Below are 20,455 nucleotides of genomic sequence, written 5' to 3'. Positions count from 1 at the left end.
GTAATATTTTTTTATATACTGTATGAAATATAAAAACACTATATTAAGGTATTAAGCTCGCCAGGTGCTTGACTACTATAATTATCTAGTATATCTAGAAACTACTAGTAATTATTATATATAAAGTAGTAAAATACATGACCTCGCCAGGTACAGCACCTGGCGAAACACTGGTATTTATAATACCAAGGACTTACTAGTTAAACTATGATTAATTATAGATATTACTAGTAATAAACCTAGTAATTACTGGTAAATTCGCACCTGGCGAGCTCGCCAGGTGTACCTGGCGAATTGGCGAGCCCTATAATCTCAAAGTTCCGACCGTGATTCGACCAGCGAGTAAGGTATCTGATTTTCAATTTTCGGTACGCAACTAGTCACTACGACTGGTAATGGGGGCACTCGCTCCGAAGTGATGGCTTGGATCCCATTGATGTTTCAGCGCCCCCAACCTCTCCAGATTCTTCTCTCCATACCATGCGGCAGGCCCTTCATCTCCAATGGCCTGATTAACGTAGACATGAAGGCCTGCGTAGCCCATGGCTTCGTTGAGGCGTTCCCGGGCTCGTCTCACGAAGTCATTTACAATGTCGTCATATTCCGGCCCAGGGTACGTCGCGGACAGGCCTCTGGAATTCGGCAGCAATGTGTCAGCGTAGAAAGACTATGAAGGACTTGTGCGTCTGACATACACGTTCACTTTGGTATCACGCCACGGGTACACTCCTCGGTGGTTCTCGGGCACCGTTGTCACAAATCCTGGGGACAGACGTTGCCACATCAACGTGGCATTCAACCAGGGACGTGCGGCTGCAAATTCGGTGAGGTTGTGAAGGTACTCGGAAAGGGCGATCGGGTCGGTCCGATGGAGGCCAAAACTACATAGGCTGGTGTATTTGCCTCGCTCACATTCCGGCGGGTCTGGGGACTGGTTATTGTGCCACGGGATTGTCTCGATGGATTGATAGATCGGGTTCAGTCCCTGGATCTGATCTAGATACTGTTGTGCGGCCTCCTTGCGCCCAGTAAAGTCGAATTTCATCGTGATGGTGGGCTGTTGCACATTATCAGTCTGCTGGGCTTTTCGGCGGTGGCGGGTTGGAGTCAATCACCTTCCGACTCGTCTGGTCGTATGACAGATGAACCCCCAGGAAAAGTTCCGGGGGTATGTGGTCGTCCCAGGACTGTAGCAGCTCAAAAACGGAGAGGTTGCCAATGGGCGCAAATTGAAAGATGGCTTGGATGCGGTTTCCAGCATTGGTCTCATCGTAGATCCGGTACCTGGCGGAGGTGACAACACCAAAGTTGGCGCCGGCCCCGCGGATGGCCCAGAAAAGATTCGGATTCTCATGTGGGCTTACGGTCAACAGTTCTCCAGCTGCTGTGACCAGGCGAACGGAGAGTAGTGCGTCCAGTGTTAGGCCATGAATTCCGTACAGTGGCCCCAAGCCCCCTCCAATGGTGGTCCCGACTGTATTGATGCAGCGCTCGGTGGTCAGAGCTGAGCCGTGCGGTTAGTGGGTGTGCCTCCTCACTAATCCAGCCAGAAAGAACAGGCCACTAACGTGTTTCTTTCCGAAGCGATGCCAGCAGATCGTAGAGCTGGGCATTCTCAACCCCACTCCCAATCGTCACCAAACTACCAGCCAAATCGACTTGGACCGATTTCAAGTTGCTCAGGTCGATATTGATGGCGTCCCGGACGGCCGAGAACCTCATGCTGACTCCGTGCCCTCCCCCTGTGACGAAGAAGGGAAGTTCTGCCTTTGTGGCGGTTTGCACCTGGTGATCTCTGAGCATCGGATCCGTACCTCTCAGGGGAAAACGGCGGCCAAACTCACAATTTTCTGAACATCTTCCTCGGTAGCCGGTTTTATTGTAGCTATATATGATGGGGTTTTGAATGTAGACCATCGTGAGATGACCGGACCGCAAACTTTGTCGCTTGGAAGGCAGATTTCCGCACCCGGCGACAGGACCGGGCTGAAAAGTGCGGGGATGTTAGGGTTGGTTCCCAGAGCCATGGCCAGCATGAAAGGGGCAATCAACATTGGTGCGGCGAACAGCATCATGGTGGACTTTGTGTCACGACAGCCATAGAAAACAAAAAATCCGTTAAATCTGTTCTTCAAGGTGACTCAATTCCGAACTTGTAGCGTAGCTGTACACAGAGTCAGAGTTGCCAGGGTGGATTTGAGGTTATATCGTCGATCTCGCCCCCCACCCAAACAGCGTGACCGTCCAAGCGGTCTCAAGCCACACAATCCTTGCGCAGGATAGAGGGCGCCCTGCAGATTGCTTCGAGCCCATAGCACCTTGTGACAGGGTGCATTTTATGACATTGATATTCCCCTTGCTTTGTACTTGTTTTTTATATCGAACGGACGACCTCGGCTCCAGGGGCCTTTTACCCGCTTCACTTTTGTCCGCAACAGACAATGGATCCTCGGAAAGGTAACTACTGTCTCACAAAGTAGGAGTATTCTGGCTATCACTATGCATTCTTCTACCTCTCCGGAACATTGCCCGTGGTTCACCGTTTATCTCCACGGGATTTGCATGGTTTCATCCAATGCAGGCAGCAGAGTGCACATGATCTGCGGATCCGATCACTTCAAGCGAACCGGTTTAACCGCCTCAGCTACTCGCCTCCTTGCCTGTATATCTGGAGGTGCTCCATCGGGGCCTGAATTTTCAGTTGATCCACCAACGGTAGACCCACCGACGAGGGCATCCCGTTCGAAAGAAGATCATGCGTTAGCGTTGTGGAAGCAATATCGCATGCCAAGTAGAGAAGGAGGTAGCTTACCGCTATCTACGAGAGTAAGGTCACCCGGGGACAATAACTCGCGATCGATCCAGAATGTAGCCTTCGTATCCTTCCACTTGTCTGCCTCGATGTAGATTAGGTTAAAGACACCCCCGGGAGGTCTGGCAACCTATTGACCTTCTCCATCAGCGGGAAGGTACCATCAAGGAGTGGAGAGTACTCCCGCTTTCTCGCAAGAGGCTTCGAGTGGTTGGATCTGGTTCGCCGCCTCTTGCCTCTCAAAAGTTGATGAAGATGATTGATTCCCTTCAATATTGTTATTCTATCGAAAGAGGAGAAGGCGGTTGGAGGATTTTATTCGTTTATCACGTGACTTATATATGGGAACAAACAATATGGTACTTTCCGCTCCTTAGAGAGAATCAACTACGTTTTTGGGAATCATCTTGCTTAGGATATGAGTCTCAAAGGCTTTTCATTATTTCTAAAAAGAAAAAAAAAGGGGGGGGGGAGGGGGGAGGGCTAAAATGTGTGGAAAGGGAGGATGGAAAACGCTGCCGAAAGGATGAAATTGATGATATTCAGAGTTATGGAAAAGCTTGCAGATAGTTGCTCAATGGTCGAAGATAGGAGATGAAAAAACAATGGGAAAAAGACTCTGCAGACGCTTCTGGTCAGCTGACATGCCAACCGATTGCAGTCACTGCTACAAAATGAACAGGGAAAGACTTCGAGCTGGCGAGATATCCCTGTACGTATGTAAGGTCGGTTGTTTCTGCCGGGGGGAAGGATCCGAATCCTTACTTAGGATCATACCTGAGTAGGAGTAAGAGGGTTCGAAAGGGAGGGTGAGGGTGAAAGCTTGGGGGGGAATTTTTTTTTCTTCTTTGTATGATTTATATATTCCTATTATTGTATTTACTTTTATCGTGGCCAATTCCTTTTTCTACGAACTACATTTATGTGTCCACCTACATACCTTATTACCTACTCTGTACTACCTGTTTGATCTAGGTACCTAAGGCAAGTATATATCTTAGTGTGCTGTTGATATCACATCATATCAGATCACATCGTGTCATATTTTGATTTGATTTATTTGGTGTTATTAGTGGGTTCGTTGTAACCTACTAATGGATTGCATAGGATTGTTCTTGTATGGTATGGATGGATCTCGTTTTTTAGTTCCTGACTATTTTAGTCAATCATATCAAGTGAATATCTACTTAATTGAACTAATACATCAGACTAGGTAATATTGAAAAAGAAATATGGTTAATTGCGTCGCCGCATCCTGTGAAGGTCTAGGTAGTAGTGATATCTATAATACATGTAGCCCGTGTGTAACAGACACCAACAAATCATAAGAACAAGATAGAGTCAAACTGTATGTCTGGAAAGACATGGAAGGAGAAGAAGGAAAACACCCGAAAGACAAAACAAAACCTTTTGCCAGACCCTTGACACCAAGCGATGCTTTGCTGAAAGAACACAACGCAATCAGGACATGTCGCTAGCTCTCACCTAGCCAGCAAGTGTCGGCCGTGTCAGTGCCTTGTGATAAGGCTTGAAGCAGACAGAAAAACCGCAAAAAAGACAGAAAGATGGGAAAAGAAGGCAATGGAAGCGAAAACGAGGACGGAAAAGTGGAGATATGCAATGCGACGCATGTCTCTGTGGTGGGTTCTTGTGGGTTCCCTTTTGGTACTTTGAATGACTGGTGAGGGGCCCATGGCTAGCTTTCGATTCCACGCCTCGTCGAGTTCATTGTGGTTTGATGGCTGGCTGGCTGGCTGGCGGGAATGGATTTCCGCTGGTCATGATTCGTTTGGGAACTTCCAGACGTATCAACAAGATACACCGAACTCGAAACGCCATAGAAAAAGAAATAGAGATCGAAGCAACGAGGAAGAATCAAAAGAAAAAGAAAGGGGGTAGGAAAGACAAGGATGTGGGGGGGTTAAAACCCTGCAGGTACCATGCAGGGATGTACTGCAGCAAAGACGTTTAGGGCATCTTTCCCTAAAGTCCCAGGGTTCACATCGGGCTAGACCGGGGCGGAGAAGTCAGCTACAAATGCAGGCAAGGATAAAGAAACTAAAGCCCGTTTGTCACACAGCCGTTCCATGTACCGGCTTTGTGTGTCACCCAGAGCAGAAAGCAGACAACTTACCATTTGGGGCGTACGGCATCGTGTACAGCAAACACCATGTAACCTGTAACCCCCGCCACTTACGCTTTAGCGGTGTGGCATGCGTTACAGCGACAGTGGCCACAGATCTTGCAGCGCCAGATGGCCACAAATGGTCCCGAATTGCAGTCGGAACAGCGCCAGGTCAGGATATTCCCATTGGTGGCCTGCACGATGGCGAATACATGTCCGGAGCATTGGTTGGCCATTTTGGATGCTGTTCCCGACTGTGTTAGCACCCGCCGTGCATGGTGGACATGACTGACTTGCCATGGTGGCAAGCCCCCGGGCACTTACTGGTTGAATTTATCCGGTGGTGTTGAATAATTCACGCGGTGGACGAACAGAAGTGTGGAAGCCGAGGCAGACAGAGGACTGGAAGTCTTCCAATTGGGACCCAATGAGTGCAGGAAGTGCAGCGGTGGCGTGCAGTCTGGCGCAAGGGAAAGTGAGACAAAAGTCAAAGATGAGACTCTCGAGGTCTAAGGCGGCAGATAAGTAAAATGGTGGACGGTTCACCGAGAACGTATCAGGCGAGAGACTGAAACAGAGGAGGAGAAGAGGGAAGAAGAATTGATGATGCTGGTGAAGAAGGTCGAAGAGAATGAAGCTCCATAGTATATATAGGGCAAGCTTCCAAATAGGACCAGGAACAGGGAGTGAGGCAGCTCCGAAGAGGAATGAATGATGCATGGATCGCTCTATTCAGCCCCCCCGACGCTCCCAGCAACTGCAGTACCAATCCAGGCCGTGAGAAGGAGCTGCATAGAACGACCTTCCGGTCCGTTTGATGGCAATTGTGATGCAACTACCCGATTGATTATCGGTGAAGGGTCATTTGCGAAGTGGGGAAAAAGCCGAGTCGGCGTAGCTGAGATGTGGTATGGAGAAGCGAAAAAGAAAGTAAACAGGTAATTGATAGATAGAGGAAGTCATAAAGAGAGAGAGAGGGGGAGAGAGAGAGAGACAGAAAGAGTGGAAGAAAGGTTTGGATAGAGGGAGAGAACTATCCCGAAACCGAAAGGATCGAAATCGAAATCCAGCAATATGAGAAATAGATAGAGAACAAAAGATAAATAAAAAGAAAAATACCAATAAAAAAAATATTTAAATAAAAGAATACATCAACTCAAGTCAAATAAAAGGCAAATAACAATAGAAATAATGTATGACACTAATCAAATTAGATTCAACCTAACCAGATGAGATCGAAAGCCACCCAATGGAAGAAGTTTAGCGGAGAGATCAAACAATGGGTGCCCGCAAAGGAAAGAGACAAATAATAAGGATGAAGAGTCCCAGGAGGACAATGATCATCCTGCAAGTCCCGAAAGACTGGAAGGGCCCTCAAAAAAGTGATAGATACATCGACGGTGGGGCAACGACCAGAATGATTCTGTTTTCTGGACATCCACCCAGGGCCCGAAGGGGTTAAACCTGTCGCCCGACTAGTTTGGATGCATAAGATGCTGACGCTGGGGGAATTATTGACCGATGCAAAAGGTTGACGATCATCCCATTTCACGCGTCGCGAGGGTCTTTCGCAGTATCCCCGTGTGATCCCCAGGATCCCTGGATATATCATCCTCCTGGTCGATGGAATCGGACCCCTTTGATTGGCGATCGAGAGTGCCAACCCCACGATCTCGGTGGTTATCTTTCTTTTTTCTTTTTTCTTCTTTTTTTCTTTTTTTAGAGGCGTGTCGATCGTAAGATTACTATCCAAGCATTGCCATGCAAGCAGGTCGATGGGATACGGTGTATACGGTGTCTGTGATACTCAAGCGAAAGCAGGGATCCAGATGCGATTCCCCTTCCAGTATTAGAGCAAATGAGCCTCGTAGATTCCTGATTCCTCCCTCGTATGATTCGATGGTCCTGCCTCATGATACAGAGCCATGAGGATGATGGTAAGGCCTGGTTAGGGTTAGCCGTGGTTAATCTACAGGAATTCCCAACATGTTTCACATCGTCAAACAATGACATGACAATTCTACTCCCAATGAAAAGTTTCCTCACCGACGGTCGACAATGACCTCAATCAAACGTCACACTGTCTGAGCTTAGACTAACCTCCAGGAAGTCAAGTCAGTCGACCACCGCATCGGGAAGTAGAGACAAATCAAAGTGGACCGATGAGATCCTGGTATAGACATCTCGGTCTTCATCCACCTGTTTGCTTCCACCATCCTCTGTCTAATGTCTATCACCGAGCTGATCCGGCAACAGCCACAAGATTAACGTGTGAGATCCTTCCCAGTAAGATAGATGAGGGGTGTGGATCTTACCCACCGTCAAAGCAGGGGTGTCCTGGTCATCGGTACAAGGAATTGACATCCAACGTTCTCGAAGTGAATGGAACAACGCCCCCTGTCGTTGTCCACGGGGTTGCTGCTCACCGTTGTTGTCCTTCGTTCCGTACAGACGCGGATGCACCTCTACTTCCGACAGCCAAAGGACGTCCTTCTGAACGTATCATGAAACGACCAGTCAACCTGACAAGGGTACGAGACTCGCACAATTCCATTTTTCTTGGCCTCCATGTCAGCTGATCGCGGGCCTTTGCAGTCGATCCCTCGGACCCGCCAACCAGGTTCAAGACGAAGATGGCTTTTCTCTTGATTATGGGTAGGTTATATTAGGTAGGATGGGGATTATTGGAGGAGATGACCCACCGCACTCCTTTCCGTCGGCTCTCAGCTGCGCGCAACATGACCAGTCCGGCGAGTAAAAAAAGGGAACTTCGAAAGATATGGACTCCAGGGAAGGAGCTGGATCTTGGCAAATCCCACCATTACGGAAAACCATCCATCATCCGTGAAGCAGATCAAGCCCACAAATTCTAACAATAGCAAGCAATCCAGCCCTCCATCCAGAATGGCGCCCCCCTCAAGAAATCCAAAATCAAGCCCCCGGGGAACCAGTATGATTCCCCTTCGCAGTCTCCACCCGACGGCCCCCTACCTAGCTTCCTAACAAATCAAGTATGCAACTTCCAATAGGGAGAGACAGCGCGCTGGATCTAGTTCTCAGTCGGGAGCCGCTAAGGGGCTGATCGAATGGCGCTCCACAAATCACCGTCGCCCTTTCAAGCCCTTCCGTCCCCCCCTGTCCGACATTTCTGGGACGCCTGCAGCCATGATCATCCAATGCTGGGACTGGATTTGGCACTCGACTAAGGTAAGTAAGGAATGAGAGAGCACGCGGTGCCACCGAGTGCCCTGAGCCCCAATTGTCGAGGCAAGTTGCCCAGTCCATTGGGACATCCTAGCTGTGCGGCCCGTCATCCGCTCAGGCGCTAGAATCATGATGCTATCCACATGGTCAGTTTGGAGGCCGTAGGTACTTTCCTTCTGGGAATGGGTAGACATTGGTATCATTGAGAGGAAGATGTCGAGAAGAGGAAGAAAGAGTAGGAAGAAACAAAGTGCCATTATTTGCAAGCCATCGGGTCGATCGATCGTATTTCCACCCTCGGTCATCCCTGCTTGACGGGGAGAAAAAGACCGGCAGCGATCCGAGATGAAGCCGTACTTACCATAATAAACAACAACAACCAAACCTCATCATTCCGAAAGCCAATTATCATCCCAATCCAGCAATCGACATCTCCTCGACCCAATCGGACCTGGAATAATTTCCCCCATCTCAGCCCTTAGTCCGCAAACCTCTCCTGATCTTCCAGATATCTTTCCCAAGATGTTTCGTCTCGCCTAACTACACTATCCACTACACTAGCTCTAACTAACCAGAGCCATTTATCGACTCGTCTTTCGTAGCGTTGGACTGAATCCTACCCTCCTCTCCCTCCCAATTCCGATGACGCATCGTACTTTTGGCCCTTTCTGACAGGTCTTTTCTCTCGTTGCCTTCTTGGCTCTAGGGTCGCACATACTGACGGGCGGCGGTCCCCATGAAAGATTGGAAGGTCCACTCCATCGACAAGGATTTAATTTTCCGTGAAATTAGGCTAGACCGGTGAATAACTAATATATGGGACTAGAAAATGTCAGGTCGGCTTGCAGCCTTGGATGCAGCCTCGATTGTGGTGGCGCTCTGAGACACGATCGATCGGATGACTCTAGAACAATAACATAGCAGCGTTCTTGGTCTTTGTCGTTCATTGGCATTGTTGTGATGAAGGATTGTTAGGCTAGGGTTGACTGATTAAGTAGGTAGGTAAGTAGGATCTTGAAGAACCGACCTCGCTCTCTATCTCTAGTCAACTGTACCCCTGCAATCACCCCATCGCATCGCATCGCGTCTTAAGCCGTAGGTAGACACACACACACACACCATCCGGTTGGATGCATCCTCGACGTCAGGTCTACCTACCAACCGTTGACGGTGACGTTAACCTGTTGCACCCGAAAGGAAGCAAAGCCTGGCATGGCCTGCTCTCCCGTCGGAACGTCGACGTATTGCCAACCCGACCTCTCTCTGTGTGTGTGTGTCTGTCTGTCTCTCGCATTGCATTGCATCCTTCTCAGCGGCGGATTCGCGCACACCGCCACCTCCAACCATCAATCAATCAATCAATCAATTAGAATCAATCAATTAGATGATCCCGCTTGATTTCCCACATATGCGCATATCCACATCCCCTCTCAAAGCAGACACAAACATGCGATATTCTCCGAGTGGTTCGAGTGGCTGGCTCTACTGGGTCCATCTCTCTCCCTACTGAATTGCCAATATAGAAGGATATGTATGATATCCACCCTCACACAGCGACGTATGCGTAGTCGACGGTCTTCCGTCCCGTTTCGTATTACATCCATTCCGAACCCGTTGTCCAGTCGTCCATTGAGCCCAGCTGGTGGCCCCAGGTATCCGATACCGATCTTGCCACTACCTAGGTAGAGGCTGGTCGGATCGCCTTGTCTGGTGAGAATCGAGCCGGTGAGAGATGATGGGTTTAACAAGAGTCGGAATCTTGCAGCGAGTTGTTACTGGGAGACAGGGCAGGAAATTAAAATTGGGAGCCTAGGGAGTAGGAGGGAGGAAAAGTGCCGTAGTATCGAATCGAAGGTGATTTTCTTTGAATTTTGTACATTTTTATTTTGCAAAAGGGTAAAAAGATAGAATAAAAGAGAAAGAAATAGATAAATAGATAAATAGATAAAAAATTGTTTCATACTACGAATCCAAAAGGAATTTAAAGGTATATACTAAATGTCAGAGAAGATGTTCAAGTACACCATTTCCACAGGCTCAACGCCAGAAGTCCTAAAACTTCAGAAAATGGTGCCTCGACTCCTCGTTCAACTCTATGGTCATCAACCCTCCCACATCAAGTGACATGAGAAGATATCAACTTATAAAGCCGACTGTATGCTCTCCCAACGCTCCGTTAAGGACATCTTTGTAAACTAAGTCGGGAGAATGACCTCCGTTCTCACAAAATGCCCCTGCAGTACCCAGAGTGGACTGCATCGCTGGTGTAAGGTTGTTTGCAACCTCATTTGGCTCCGAAAGGGCCGTCTCATATGTTGTTGGATTCCAACAATTGCTTGCGCTCGTCATCCTTCTCTTCATTCTTTCATATGGTATCGATCTGTTAACTCATTTGTATTCATCATAATAGCCGGTTGGCAAGGAGAAATCATGGCATGGATAGTGCCCACATATTGTGGAGAAATCAATCCGCCAATGTAAGATAAAGGGGGGGGTAGTCATCAATCTTCTCATCGTTACTTTCTTCAATTGTCGGGTTGCCAAAATGCACCAAGCCTGTGCGATATTGATCCCTCATGGACCTCGGACAGACATAAGATACTTCAATGGATTTACTCATTGAGGTGGAAGAGTGCCGAAACACTGCGATTATCATTAGCCATTCAGCCCCGGATACACTACTGGAATCCTCCGACTAACCTTTCTCCGTAGTGATGGCGCCGGATGCTCTCAGCAACCAGGCTAGAGATGTCGATGATGATCAACTTCTTCGACTTCTGCATGAGATGCGGGGGTATAGGGAAGGTGTTCGTCACAACAATGTGATCAATCGCCTTGCACGCTTCCATTTGCTCCAGCGATTCTGTACCAAAAAGACCATGGGTAGCGATGCAGTAGACCTTCTTGGCCCCACCTTTCCTCACTACTGTTTCCGCTGCGGCAATCCAGGAACCGGCCTTGTCGATCATATCGTCGACGATAAACACGGTTCTATCTCGGACATCACCAACCAGCGTGATGGTCTTTTCGTGCTCTTTGATGCGAGCGACGCTAGCCTCATCGTCAGACGATTCAGCGGCATCGAAAGAGCCACCCAAAGCATGGTCGCCCGGGAGAGATGGCTGAGTCGAGATGAGCGAATCCGCCATCGGATCGGAGATGCCATCCACACCATCCGGGTTGGATGTTTTCCCTGGTGTCGTATCGCCAGACTGGGTACCAGACGTTTGAGTGGGAGTAGGATAATCATCATCGACCAGGTGACCCTGGACCAATCTCCCCGTGATCACGTCCCGTACGCGTACGTCCGTAGTCTCATTCGCGGCTTCTAGCTCCGAGGGACGACGGGCAGGTGGGGTCTCTGGGCGCAAGTAGTCGATGGCAGCCGTGCTCTTATCATCAGACTCGGACTGCGAGCCGCTTGGTGCAGAGGAATTCTGACCAGACACCAAGTCCTGATCGACGAAGGGGTCCTGGTCTGTCGGGGCAGGAGTCATCTCATCGATGGAATCAAAGAAGACCGTGCTGTCAGACATCTTGACGGACATCTTCGGGCGCCTTCTATCCGTCGTGACGATCCCGAAGTTGAGCTTCAGGGTGTCTGCCAATGATGTAACCCGCTTGGTACCCCCAGCATTTTTGCTAACGACCACGGCCTCCTTCCAGCCCGGGACATTCATACGGATCCAGCGGGCAATAAAGGGTTCTGCGAACAGGTTGTCCACAGGTTTCCCAAAGAATCCTTGCATTTGTGATGCCTAGTACACGTATCCTAGTAAGCATTCTGCTCGAAATCCGACAAGGGCATTCCACTTTGCGTAAAACAGCACCCTCAAGGGACGGTATAACTCACATGCAAGTCCAAAGTAATCACGTGGTCCACACCAGCAACAGAAAGCAGGTTCGCAAACATTCTAGCGGTGATGGCACCGCGGTGGCTCTTCTTCTTGGATTGACGAGAGTAAGGGAAGTACCTCGAAGGCCGTCAGTATCAACAGAGCAATACACAATCTAGAAGGCATCATACGGTATAACCGCTAATCCAGAAAGACTAATCAGTACGACCGTAGCTAAATTGGAAGTGTGGGGGAGAGGTAACACACCTGTGATGGATTTTGCGGAACCACCTTTGCAAGCAGAGATCATAATCAACAGCTCCATAACGCTGTCATTGATCTTTTCACTGCCGCTCTGAAGGATGTAGACATCCTGGTTCCGCACCGAGACACCAATGTTGACGCTCGTTTCTCCATTGCTGAATTTTCCCAGATCAGCCCGGGCGGGCTGAGTCCCCAATCGCTCGCAGATGGTCTCTGCAAGAGCCGGGTGGGATGTGCCCGAGAAAATCTGAACGCCCCTCATCTTGAAAACGGCTTAAGGAATATAGGGAGACATGGACTAAAGAGAAGGAGAGGGAAGGATGTAGTCAACTTGGAGAAAAAGGGGGAAAACTCATCCCCTCTTGTCTCATGGAGTAAGAAAGATGATGCGGGAGAGAAGATAGAAGAAAGAAAAAAAAAAAAAAGGCGAAGAAAATAGGACGGGAAAGCGGACTAAACGGACTCGAGACCCGCTGCGAACGCGGTCACGTGCCGCCGTCGCTTTCCGTCACGAAAAACAACCCGCATTGATAAGGCTCCCCCGCTGTCTTCTATACGCGATACGATTTAGTCTTCGATTCTCCCAACACTCCAATTATGTCACAGAAATTTCCCGAAGTCCAAGGAGGCGGCTCGCTGATAGTCGCTTGGCAAGTTAGAAACAAAACGATTCTCGTGGTGGGCGGTGGAGAGGTGCGTTGTTCCTTATCAAGAGTCATAGATAGCCACGATTTATATATTGACGCACATGCATAGGTCGCCGCCGGGCGTATTCTCCACGCACTCAATGCAGACGCAAAAGTAACAGTCGTCTGTCCGGCATCAGGCCTCAATGACGAAGTCGCGTTTAGAGTATCCCAAGGGCAAGTCACTCATGTGGACCGCAATTTCGAGCCAACAGACCTAGATGGCGCAGACATGGTCCTGGTCGCCGTGGACGATCCCGAAGCCTCGACCCAGATCTGGAAACTCTGCAAGGAGAAGCGCATCCCCGCAAACATCGCCGACGTGCCTCCAGAATGCGATTTCTATTTCGGCAGTGTCCACCGGGATGGCCCGTTGCAGGTCATGGTGAGTACCAATGGGAATGGGCCAAAGCTGGCCAGTATCGTTCGGAAGAAGATTGCCGATACGCTGCCTGATAATATGGGCGCTGCGATTGACAATGTGGGCAAGCTGCGGAAGAAGTTGAGGGAGGTTGCGCCGAAGCCTGAAGAAGGACCGAAGAGGATGAAATGGTGAGTTTATGCTCATGTTCCTGATCGTCTTTGTGGCCTCACGTATTAATACTGTTCAGGATGTCCGGAGTGTGCGAGTCGTGGAGCTTGGACGATCTGGTTGAAATGACTGATGACGATATGGATGGCCTCTTGCAGCATTATAAATCTGGCAAGATCCCTACGTTGAGTGACATTCGCTCTTCTACCTAAGGTATTATGGCATTGGACATGGATAATGTGTAACTTTTAAGCGACCCAGGAGTGGCTATGAATATAATGCTTTTCGATAGTCCTCTGGTTTTTTTTGTATGATATACAGCCCCTTTCTACGATTGGATGCCTACAAAGAGGGGAGCATAAAACGACGCGGCATTTAATATGCTCGCTGAGTGTCCACCACTGCCAATAAGATATGGATTACCAGCAACCCCAATTACCGGAGCACCTCTAACACATACACATATAAAAGAAATCTCAAAACCAGCTTGTATTAAAAAAGAGTCAGAAGAAGACAAGATAGAGAAAGGAACAATGCTAATTCTACATTGAATAATAATCATAGAAATCAACCAGACAAGGATATCCAAAAAGTGAAGCAAAGAAACAGCCACCGAAAGGGCTACACGAGAGAAATTTCGCCAGAGAATGCCCACAACGGGACACTTAACGCCCTACGCTGTATTTGCGAGGTGGCTGAATGGAGACGGAGCCCCTGGAGCGATCGGGTGAACGAGGGGGTGTCGGGGTCGGTGGCAAACCGAGTCGTACCTCACCGATCCTACGGAGGAGGGACTGGAGGGCGATGCGGATTTCAGGGTTGAGGTCGCGGCTCAGTAGGTCAACGGTGAGAGGATAGAAGGTCGCGATGTTCTTGTCGAAACCGTCGGACGGGAAGTTGGTGTAGCCTTCGAGAACGTCTACGACCACGGGACGCCATGCGATGATGTTCCGATGTTGGGAATCCTCGTCAAGGCGGACGAAGCTGCTGATGATGTCGGCGCAGAGACTAAACGGTATTGAGTCAGCGTTTGTATCAAACGGATAGCAAGCGTAGGTAGATACTTACGGAATAAGAGCAGCCTCGGTGGCTGCACGGTTGCTTTGCCTTTCCTCCCTCTCATCATGATACATGCGGAACAGGATTTGGACGTAGGTGGCGGCACTTCCGCTCTCCTGTTTGAGAAGGTTCGGCGGCTGCTTCATGAAACCCTGTCGCCACAGCTGCATGCGAAGGTCCTTATCTTCATTGAACTTCTTCGCAAACTGATAGCTCTTCTTCAAGAGCCCCATCAACCGTAACAGTTCAGGGCTGGGGATCTGCGCATAGACCTTGTCGTTGGAGAACAACTCGTGAACAGTCTCAATCATGAGCAACTGAAGGACGCAGTTGGTGATGATTCGGTTGAAGAAACGACGTCGTGCCACGGTTACAGCAGCGGGTTGCTGTTGCGTATCAGGCGAAGGACGGTAGTCCTCTAGTTCGGAATTCGAAGGAGCCGGCATGTCGCCCTCCTCATGCTCGGCGGCCTGCTTCTGCACGCCGTTGGCCTTGGACGGCTCCGCAGCGTTATCCTGTACCGAGAGGGACTCCAGGGTTCCTTGCTGGGCACCTTCCTCGCCGCTTACTTCCTCCCCATTGGGAGATTTGGCCGCGCCAGGGGATCTGGCAGACATCGAAGCGGCAGCCGTGAACAGTTCGTAAGCCGTGGTCCTGCTAAAGAGCTCAACAAAGGCACCGACAACCTTGGTCCAATGCTCCTGTTGGAACTTTTCGACATTTTGGAGAATCAATTGCTGCAAGCAATTGCTGCCAATTCTGGCAATAGTATCATTCTCCTGGCAGATGCAGAGAGTGAGGAGCTCGAGGATTCGTCCAAGCATATATTCCAGAGCGTCGAAATAGTGTGTGAAAAGAGTGATCATGTTTCGCAAGGCCTGGATCATCGTGGTCGAAAGCCACACGGATAACTCTTCGTGATTAGGGACCTTGGACATTTCCGATTTGGAGTGCAACACAACGAAGATAGGGTAAAGGAGCTGTCTCCAGAGAACGTCCCAGAATTCCTGGGGGAAGTCACCACCGTAGCGAATCAATGTATCGAACAGATAGGTCAAGGCACGAGATCGGACTTCGAGGTCATCACCAGTCATCAACACATCCTGGAATGCGATCAAGATGGGATACCAGAATTGTTCTTCTTTGGACTGGCGGGTCAGCTGCTTCGCGAGGTTTGTCGACGCGTCTTGCACGTTCTCAAACGATGACCCACGGTGGGACAAAGGACACTCGGGGGTCCTCAGCATCTTCGTGACTGTCGATTTCAGAGTCTCGATCGCCTGGAGGGACTTCTTTTGGAACCTCATGTTCTTGGAGAACTCGGTGAGACACACAACAAGATCGGGGAAGGCGCCTTGCGTTATCACAACTCCAAATCGCGTGTTATAGATCAGTGACACGTGCTCAAATGCCATGTTGACAATACCCTCTGTTGCTGTGTTAGTATCAGTCGCCCCAAAATTGTATACTTAGGAATACATACCGTATGGTTCCCGGGCCGCGACAGTAAAGACACCGAACATCGTCTTCCAGCCGGACCGGATATTGTCACCACGAGCCTGAATCATCTGGATGAGACACCGCAGGATCATGTCCTTCACAGTGACAGCATTACTGTTGGCCATAACATGCTCGAAGGGCTTGAGGAAATCCTTCTGGAATTTGAAACCAGGAAGTTCTTCGATTTCCATAAAGCGCATCGAAAGCTGGCGAAGAGAATCCAAAGCAAAGAAGACCACCGTTGTGTTAGAATGGCAGCCAACCTGGTTGAAATGTTGACCGAGGACTTCCCAGATCTTGGACCACTCGATCCTGACTCGCGTCATGTTGTAATAGCTGATCTCGACCAACTTCTGCAAGCTGTATGTCCTCGGCGAGTCGGTTTGTCCGGAGGATTGGATCTCTTGCCAGCTAACTTCGCTCAGGGCTCTGATGAAATCAATGATGGCTTCGTGGGAGAGGTTTGCGGTGTTGGTGAAGAGTCTATCCACTCCCCTAATCATATCAGCCGAACGACTTTCCATCGCTACCTCACTGCGGAAAGCTGTGGGGCCATTGATTGAACGAGGACGACTGCGCCTGGTTGATTGCATGGACTTCCGGGATCCATCCGACGGCGATTGCGGTACAATCCGCGCCCGCGAAACGTCCGGCAAGGAACCCTCGTCGACACCCTCACTAAGAAGCTGGAGCCGGTCGAGCTGGCTGATACAGGTGAGAATCTCCCTCCAGGAGCTCTGGAGATGATTTCCTTCCGTGAGGGCGACGTCGAGTAAAGCTTTGAGGGCTTCGACGTTCTTGGCCACCATCTCTCGAACATTTCCGAGATTCGTGAATTTTGCCAAAGCAGTCACAAAGGCAACTCTGGGAGTCTCTAGATCAAACTCGCAGCTGATACGGATGGCGAGCTTCATACCCTCCATACAGAGCTTGATGACCTCGAGGTTCTGAGTGTCTTGCATGGGGGCAGAAAGGCCGGAGAGGAAGGACATCCAAGTCACGTTGAACATTGAACCCACATGGCGGGCCGAAGTGGCGGGGATGAACCGGGAAAGCGCCTCCTTGACTGCAGTCTTGCGCTGAGCCCGGATCAAACTGCGATACAGCTGCTCAGTCTTGTTCGCCATCTCTTCCGAGGCCTGGGCGTATTTCTCTCCCTGAATGTCCCGTCCCACCGTCGCGAATACTTGTCCAGCCCTGGATGCCAGGCCAGCTGGGGCCGACGTAGCAATCCCGACGTTGGCGGCATGCTCCCGCTCAGTATCGAGGACTATTTCGTTGCTGTTGATTTCATCATATATGGAGCCAAGATAGTCATCGGGAAGATCTTGGTTGTCATTAATACCCCGGTTGTTCTTGATGAAGTCCTCCTTTGTCATGCGGCGGCCCTTGATCTTGGCGCTGTGCTGGTCGGTGTTGAGCATGATCACGGAGTACGAAAGGACGTACGCTGTATCAGCATTGGCAAACGCATTGGGATTCTGAGTCACGTAGCGCTCTGCGAACTTCAACATGAATCGATCGATCTTCTGCGCTTCTCCCGGAAGACGGAAATGCTGGAGGAATTGACGGAGAGCATCGACGAAACGCGTCTTCTCGAATTCCATCTGGTCCACAAACGCATGCATGATGGCAATGTTTTCAGGCTCTCCTTCGCCCAGGTATTCACCAATCATAGCCTTATCCAACCGTTCATTGCGGAACAGGAACGCGGCGAGTTCCTCGGGGGCCTCAGAGCGCACAAATCCCTCTTTGACGAACAATTTCATTCCGCGCTTGGGCTTGAAGTTGAACTGCTGAATAGCGTTTGTGAGAGCGATCTTCCTCTGCTTAACTTTCTCGATTTGGCTCGGATCGTCGTCAGCCACCGGGGTGGACCGACCAGTGTTCTCAGCACTGTCGACTCTCGGCGAGGCCAGGAAAGTGCCAGCGTTGGTGTCAATTGATTCTCGGGGGTTGTCAATCGACTTCTGAGAGGCCGAGTGGGGAACCGGCGTGGACTGCCCATCCACGCCTTGCGCCACCCAGCTGTCCAGCGATCGCAAAATCTCTGCCAGACATTCGACCGCTTGGTTCTTCAAGACATAGTCCGAGGGCACATTTTGTAGGTTTGGAGGCTGGACGTTGGCGACATGAGCGGTCGTCAAGGAGGGAGGCAGAGTACCGGACCGGTGCCATTCACGCCCAAGGGATGAGACCTTCGTGTGGTTTTCCTGATACTGTTGTTGCTGTAAGGGACTGATGGCGACCGGTACACTGGCGTATCGGGATAGCTGCTCGATGAGACTGTAAAGTTCACGTTAGACTGAATATGCGGGGAGGGACTATAGGGAGAGAAACATACTTCTGGAAGATGTTTTCCAAGGCCGTTCGGTCGCAGTCGTAATTGAGATACATCTCCACCAAGGCTCTCGGGTCGTCGGCCAACCTTTCTAGGATTTCCATGAAGTACTGCTTTTGAAACGCGGGGGAATTCCGCTTCTCGAGGATCGCCAGGTATATCTCCTTCAGGAACACCTCAAGCTCTTTCTTCATCATCACTCTCATGTCTTTGAGCATGAGCCAGAAGATCTCACAGCAGACTTCGAAGACCCTCGGAACCGAGCTCGACCCATTTCGACTGAGACTCAAGCAAAGATGAGGCCGGACAGCTTGGAGAAGCGTCATCGCATCTAGGCTACTCGAGCTGGTCCTGATGGTCAAGAGTGGGGAGGTGAAAGCGGCAACATGGTTGTTGATGAGATAGTGGATTAGGTGTAAAGACAGCAGCTTCGACCGCATATTTTGAGACTTCAAATCCTGCTGTTGATCATGGGTTAGAATCTTGTGACTCAGCTTGCAGAGCGCTCTGAACACCAAGAAGGCGTCTTTGATATAAATTTCATCTTCGTCATCCTCCGCAGTGGCATCCCCGTATGGCCGGTCGTCTGCGGACGCTCCCGAATGATGCCGCGCCGGGGCTTGGCCAAGTTTGGCGCGGGTAACCATTGTAGGTGCATTGTCAGTGACGGAGGTCACGTCCTTGCTGGATTCGAAACTCTGCAAGGTGAGCTTCTCGGTGGGCTCCGCGACGACGGGCTGGTCCGATTCTAGCCCCGAGGCTGTATCGGGCGTTTGTTCCTCTTCCGCGGACTGGGGGGCCTCAGGCGTCTCAATAGTGACCACGTCGGAGGCGGCGCCTTGGCCTTTGTCACCCTCGCGCAGGAGCATCTCCTTCAGCTCAAGTCTTACATGGACCCGATCAAATACCGTGCTGACCATTTGTGTCAACGACCCCTGGGCGATTTGTTGGTTCTGGCTGGATTTCGAGTAGATGAAGATGTTGTAGATCTGGCGGACAGCCTTCAGGAGACCCGCTCCGTGCACGACGATTTTGTCATTCAAGACTGCAGCTAAAAGGGATTTGATGATCTGTTGTTGGATCTCGACCGGCGTGGCTTCATTCTCGAAACAGTCGCAGATCGCATCGATGGCTCGTTCAATCAGGGGAGGATGCCCCGCAGTGGGCTCTGTCTCCGCGGCCTTGGTCTCCTGAGCCGAAGGGAACGCAAAGTAGGAATATGTGATCAACTTCCCAATACAGTCGAGTGCTGTCACCTGCAGCGGAATGCTGAAAGACTTGGTTGCGATATATAGGGGGCGGAATATGACTTCCGGGTCGATGGGCTCACGGTCAGACTGCTTGACATTGGCCAGGGCCTTCTGCACCGTATCCTCCAACTCCTTGGACTTCTTCGCCTCCCTCGATGCGCCGATCGCATCGAGGGCTGTGACGATGAAGACCGCGGAGCTGACCGGCACCGATCGCTGGGTCGCAAACGTGGCGGTAGTTGATCGGGAATCCGAGCGCATTCGCACATCGGGGGCGTGTTCCTCTAGCGGCGGGATGGAGGCGACCTCCTGTCTTTCGTCGACATCCTCCTTCTCCGGACTGGCTTCCTGTTCTACAGAGGGCGTATCCACCTGTTCTTCTGGCTGAGCATCGTTCTCGGGCTGCACGTCGGCCTCGGGTTCCGTCGACTCCACAGCGTCGGGTTCCTGGGGTTGCGCGGAACCTTCCACGGTGTCTACCTCCTGTTCCTGATTGTCTTCTTCCACCACTTGTACCTCGATGGGCTGGCGATCGGATTCGTCCGGAAGGGGAGATTTGCGTTCGTCGACCGTATCGGGAGATTGGGGGCGAGTCGAGACATCGACACCATTCTCCTTGTTCTCGGCCGGGGGTGAGTGGGAGGGCTCATTTACAGAGCCATTATCGACTTCCGCCATTTATGCGAGGCTCCGCCCGGAATGATCCAAGGTGAGTGAGCAGATGAGGGTCCACATGGGACAGTGGACCGGGGAAAATGAAGGACTAGAGGTGAAGGAAACGAGGGGGGGATAGTTGGCAGGATAGAGAGTATTCAATTCCAAGAGGTTAGATGAACCTAACAAATA

General features: G+C 50.5%; 6 protein-coding genes across 6 annotated transcripts; 1 reads left to right on the top strand and 5 right to left on the bottom strand.

The window, feature by feature from the left end:
* Nucleotides 1-371: 371 nt before the first annotated feature.
* fmqD (FAD-dependent monooxygenase fmqD) lies at nucleotides 372-2,067 on the bottom strand. The gene is made up of 5 exons (XM_024834295.1): nucleotides 1,845-2,067; nucleotides 1,569-1,785; nucleotides 1,116-1,504; nucleotides 696-1,057; nucleotides 372-632 (listed from the first exon to the last, which is right to left on the bottom strand). Exons 1-5 carry the CDS (start codon nucleotides 2,052-2,054, stop codon nucleotides 377-379), a joined length of 1,434 nt encoding a protein of 477 aa, XP_024693590.1. The 5' UTR covers nucleotides 2,055-2,067; the 3' UTR covers nucleotides 372-376.
* Nucleotides 2,068-5,005: 2,938 nt separating this feature from the next.
* Nucleotides 5,006-5,237, bottom strand: P168DRAFT_318032 (uncharacterized protein; the record flags this gene model as incomplete). The annotated part of the gene is made up of 2 exons (XM_024840168.1): nucleotides 5,006-5,181; nucleotides 5,231-5,237. The coding sequence occupies 2 exons, from the start codon at nucleotides 5,235-5,237 to the stop codon at nucleotides 5,006-5,008; spliced, it is 183 nt and encodes a 60-aa protein (XP_024693589.1).
* Nucleotide 5,238: 1 nt separating this feature from the next.
* On the bottom strand, nucleotides 5,239-5,905 carry P168DRAFT_142975 (uncharacterized protein). Its single transcript, XM_024832765.1, has one exon. It carries the CDS (start codon nucleotides 5,655-5,657, stop codon nucleotides 5,271-5,273), a length of 387 nt encoding a protein of 128 aa, XP_024693588.1. The 5' UTR covers nucleotides 5,658-5,905; the 3' UTR covers nucleotides 5,239-5,270.
* Nucleotides 5,906-10,753: 4,848 nt separating this feature from the next.
* On the bottom strand, nucleotides 10,754-12,503 carry P168DRAFT_281345 (ribose phosphate diphosphokinase subunit PRS1; the record flags this gene model as incomplete). Its single annotated transcript, XM_024835928.1, has 5 exons — nucleotides 10,754-10,784; nucleotides 10,842-11,899; nucleotides 11,995-12,115; nucleotides 12,169-12,178; nucleotides 12,245-12,503. 5 exons carry the CDS (start codon nucleotides 12,501-12,503, stop codon nucleotides 10,754-10,756), a joined length of 1,479 nt encoding a protein of 492 aa, XP_024693587.1.
* Nucleotides 12,504-12,807: 304 nt separating this feature from the next.
* Nucleotides 12,808-13,796, top strand: P168DRAFT_251999 (bifunctional precorrin-2 dehydrogenase/sirohydrochlorin ferrochelatase MET8). The gene is made up of 3 exons (XM_024834294.1): nucleotides 12,808-12,934; nucleotides 12,998-13,479; nucleotides 13,539-13,796. The coding sequence occupies exons 1-3, from the start codon at nucleotides 12,839-12,841 to the stop codon at nucleotides 13,669-13,671; spliced, it is 711 nt and encodes a 236-aa protein (XP_024693586.1). The 5' UTR covers nucleotides 12,808-12,838; the 3' UTR covers nucleotides 13,672-13,796.
* Nucleotides 13,797-13,940: 144 nt separating this feature from the next.
* Nucleotides 13,941-20,439, bottom strand: P168DRAFT_326736 (Arf family guanine nucleotide exchange factor SEC7). The gene is made up of 4 exons (XM_024841159.1): nucleotides 18,363-20,439; nucleotides 16,002-18,304; nucleotides 14,528-15,947; nucleotides 13,941-14,467 (listed from the first exon to the last, which is right to left on the bottom strand). The coding sequence occupies exons 1-4, from the start codon at nucleotides 20,285-20,287 to the stop codon at nucleotides 14,125-14,127; spliced, it is 5,991 nt and encodes a 1,996-aa protein (XP_024693585.1). The 5' UTR covers nucleotides 20,288-20,439; the 3' UTR covers nucleotides 13,941-14,124.
* Nucleotides 20,440-20,455: the final 16 nt, after the last annotated feature.

Source organism: Aspergillus campestris (assembly GCF_002847485.1).
Source record: "Aspergillus campestris IBT 28561 chromosome Unknown P168scaffold_5, whole genome shotgun sequence".
Taxonomy (NCBI): Eukaryota; Fungi; Ascomycota; class Eurotiomycetes; order Eurotiales; family Aspergillaceae; genus Aspergillus; species Aspergillus campestris.
This window is presented reverse-complemented; position numbering and strand designations above follow the sequence as displayed.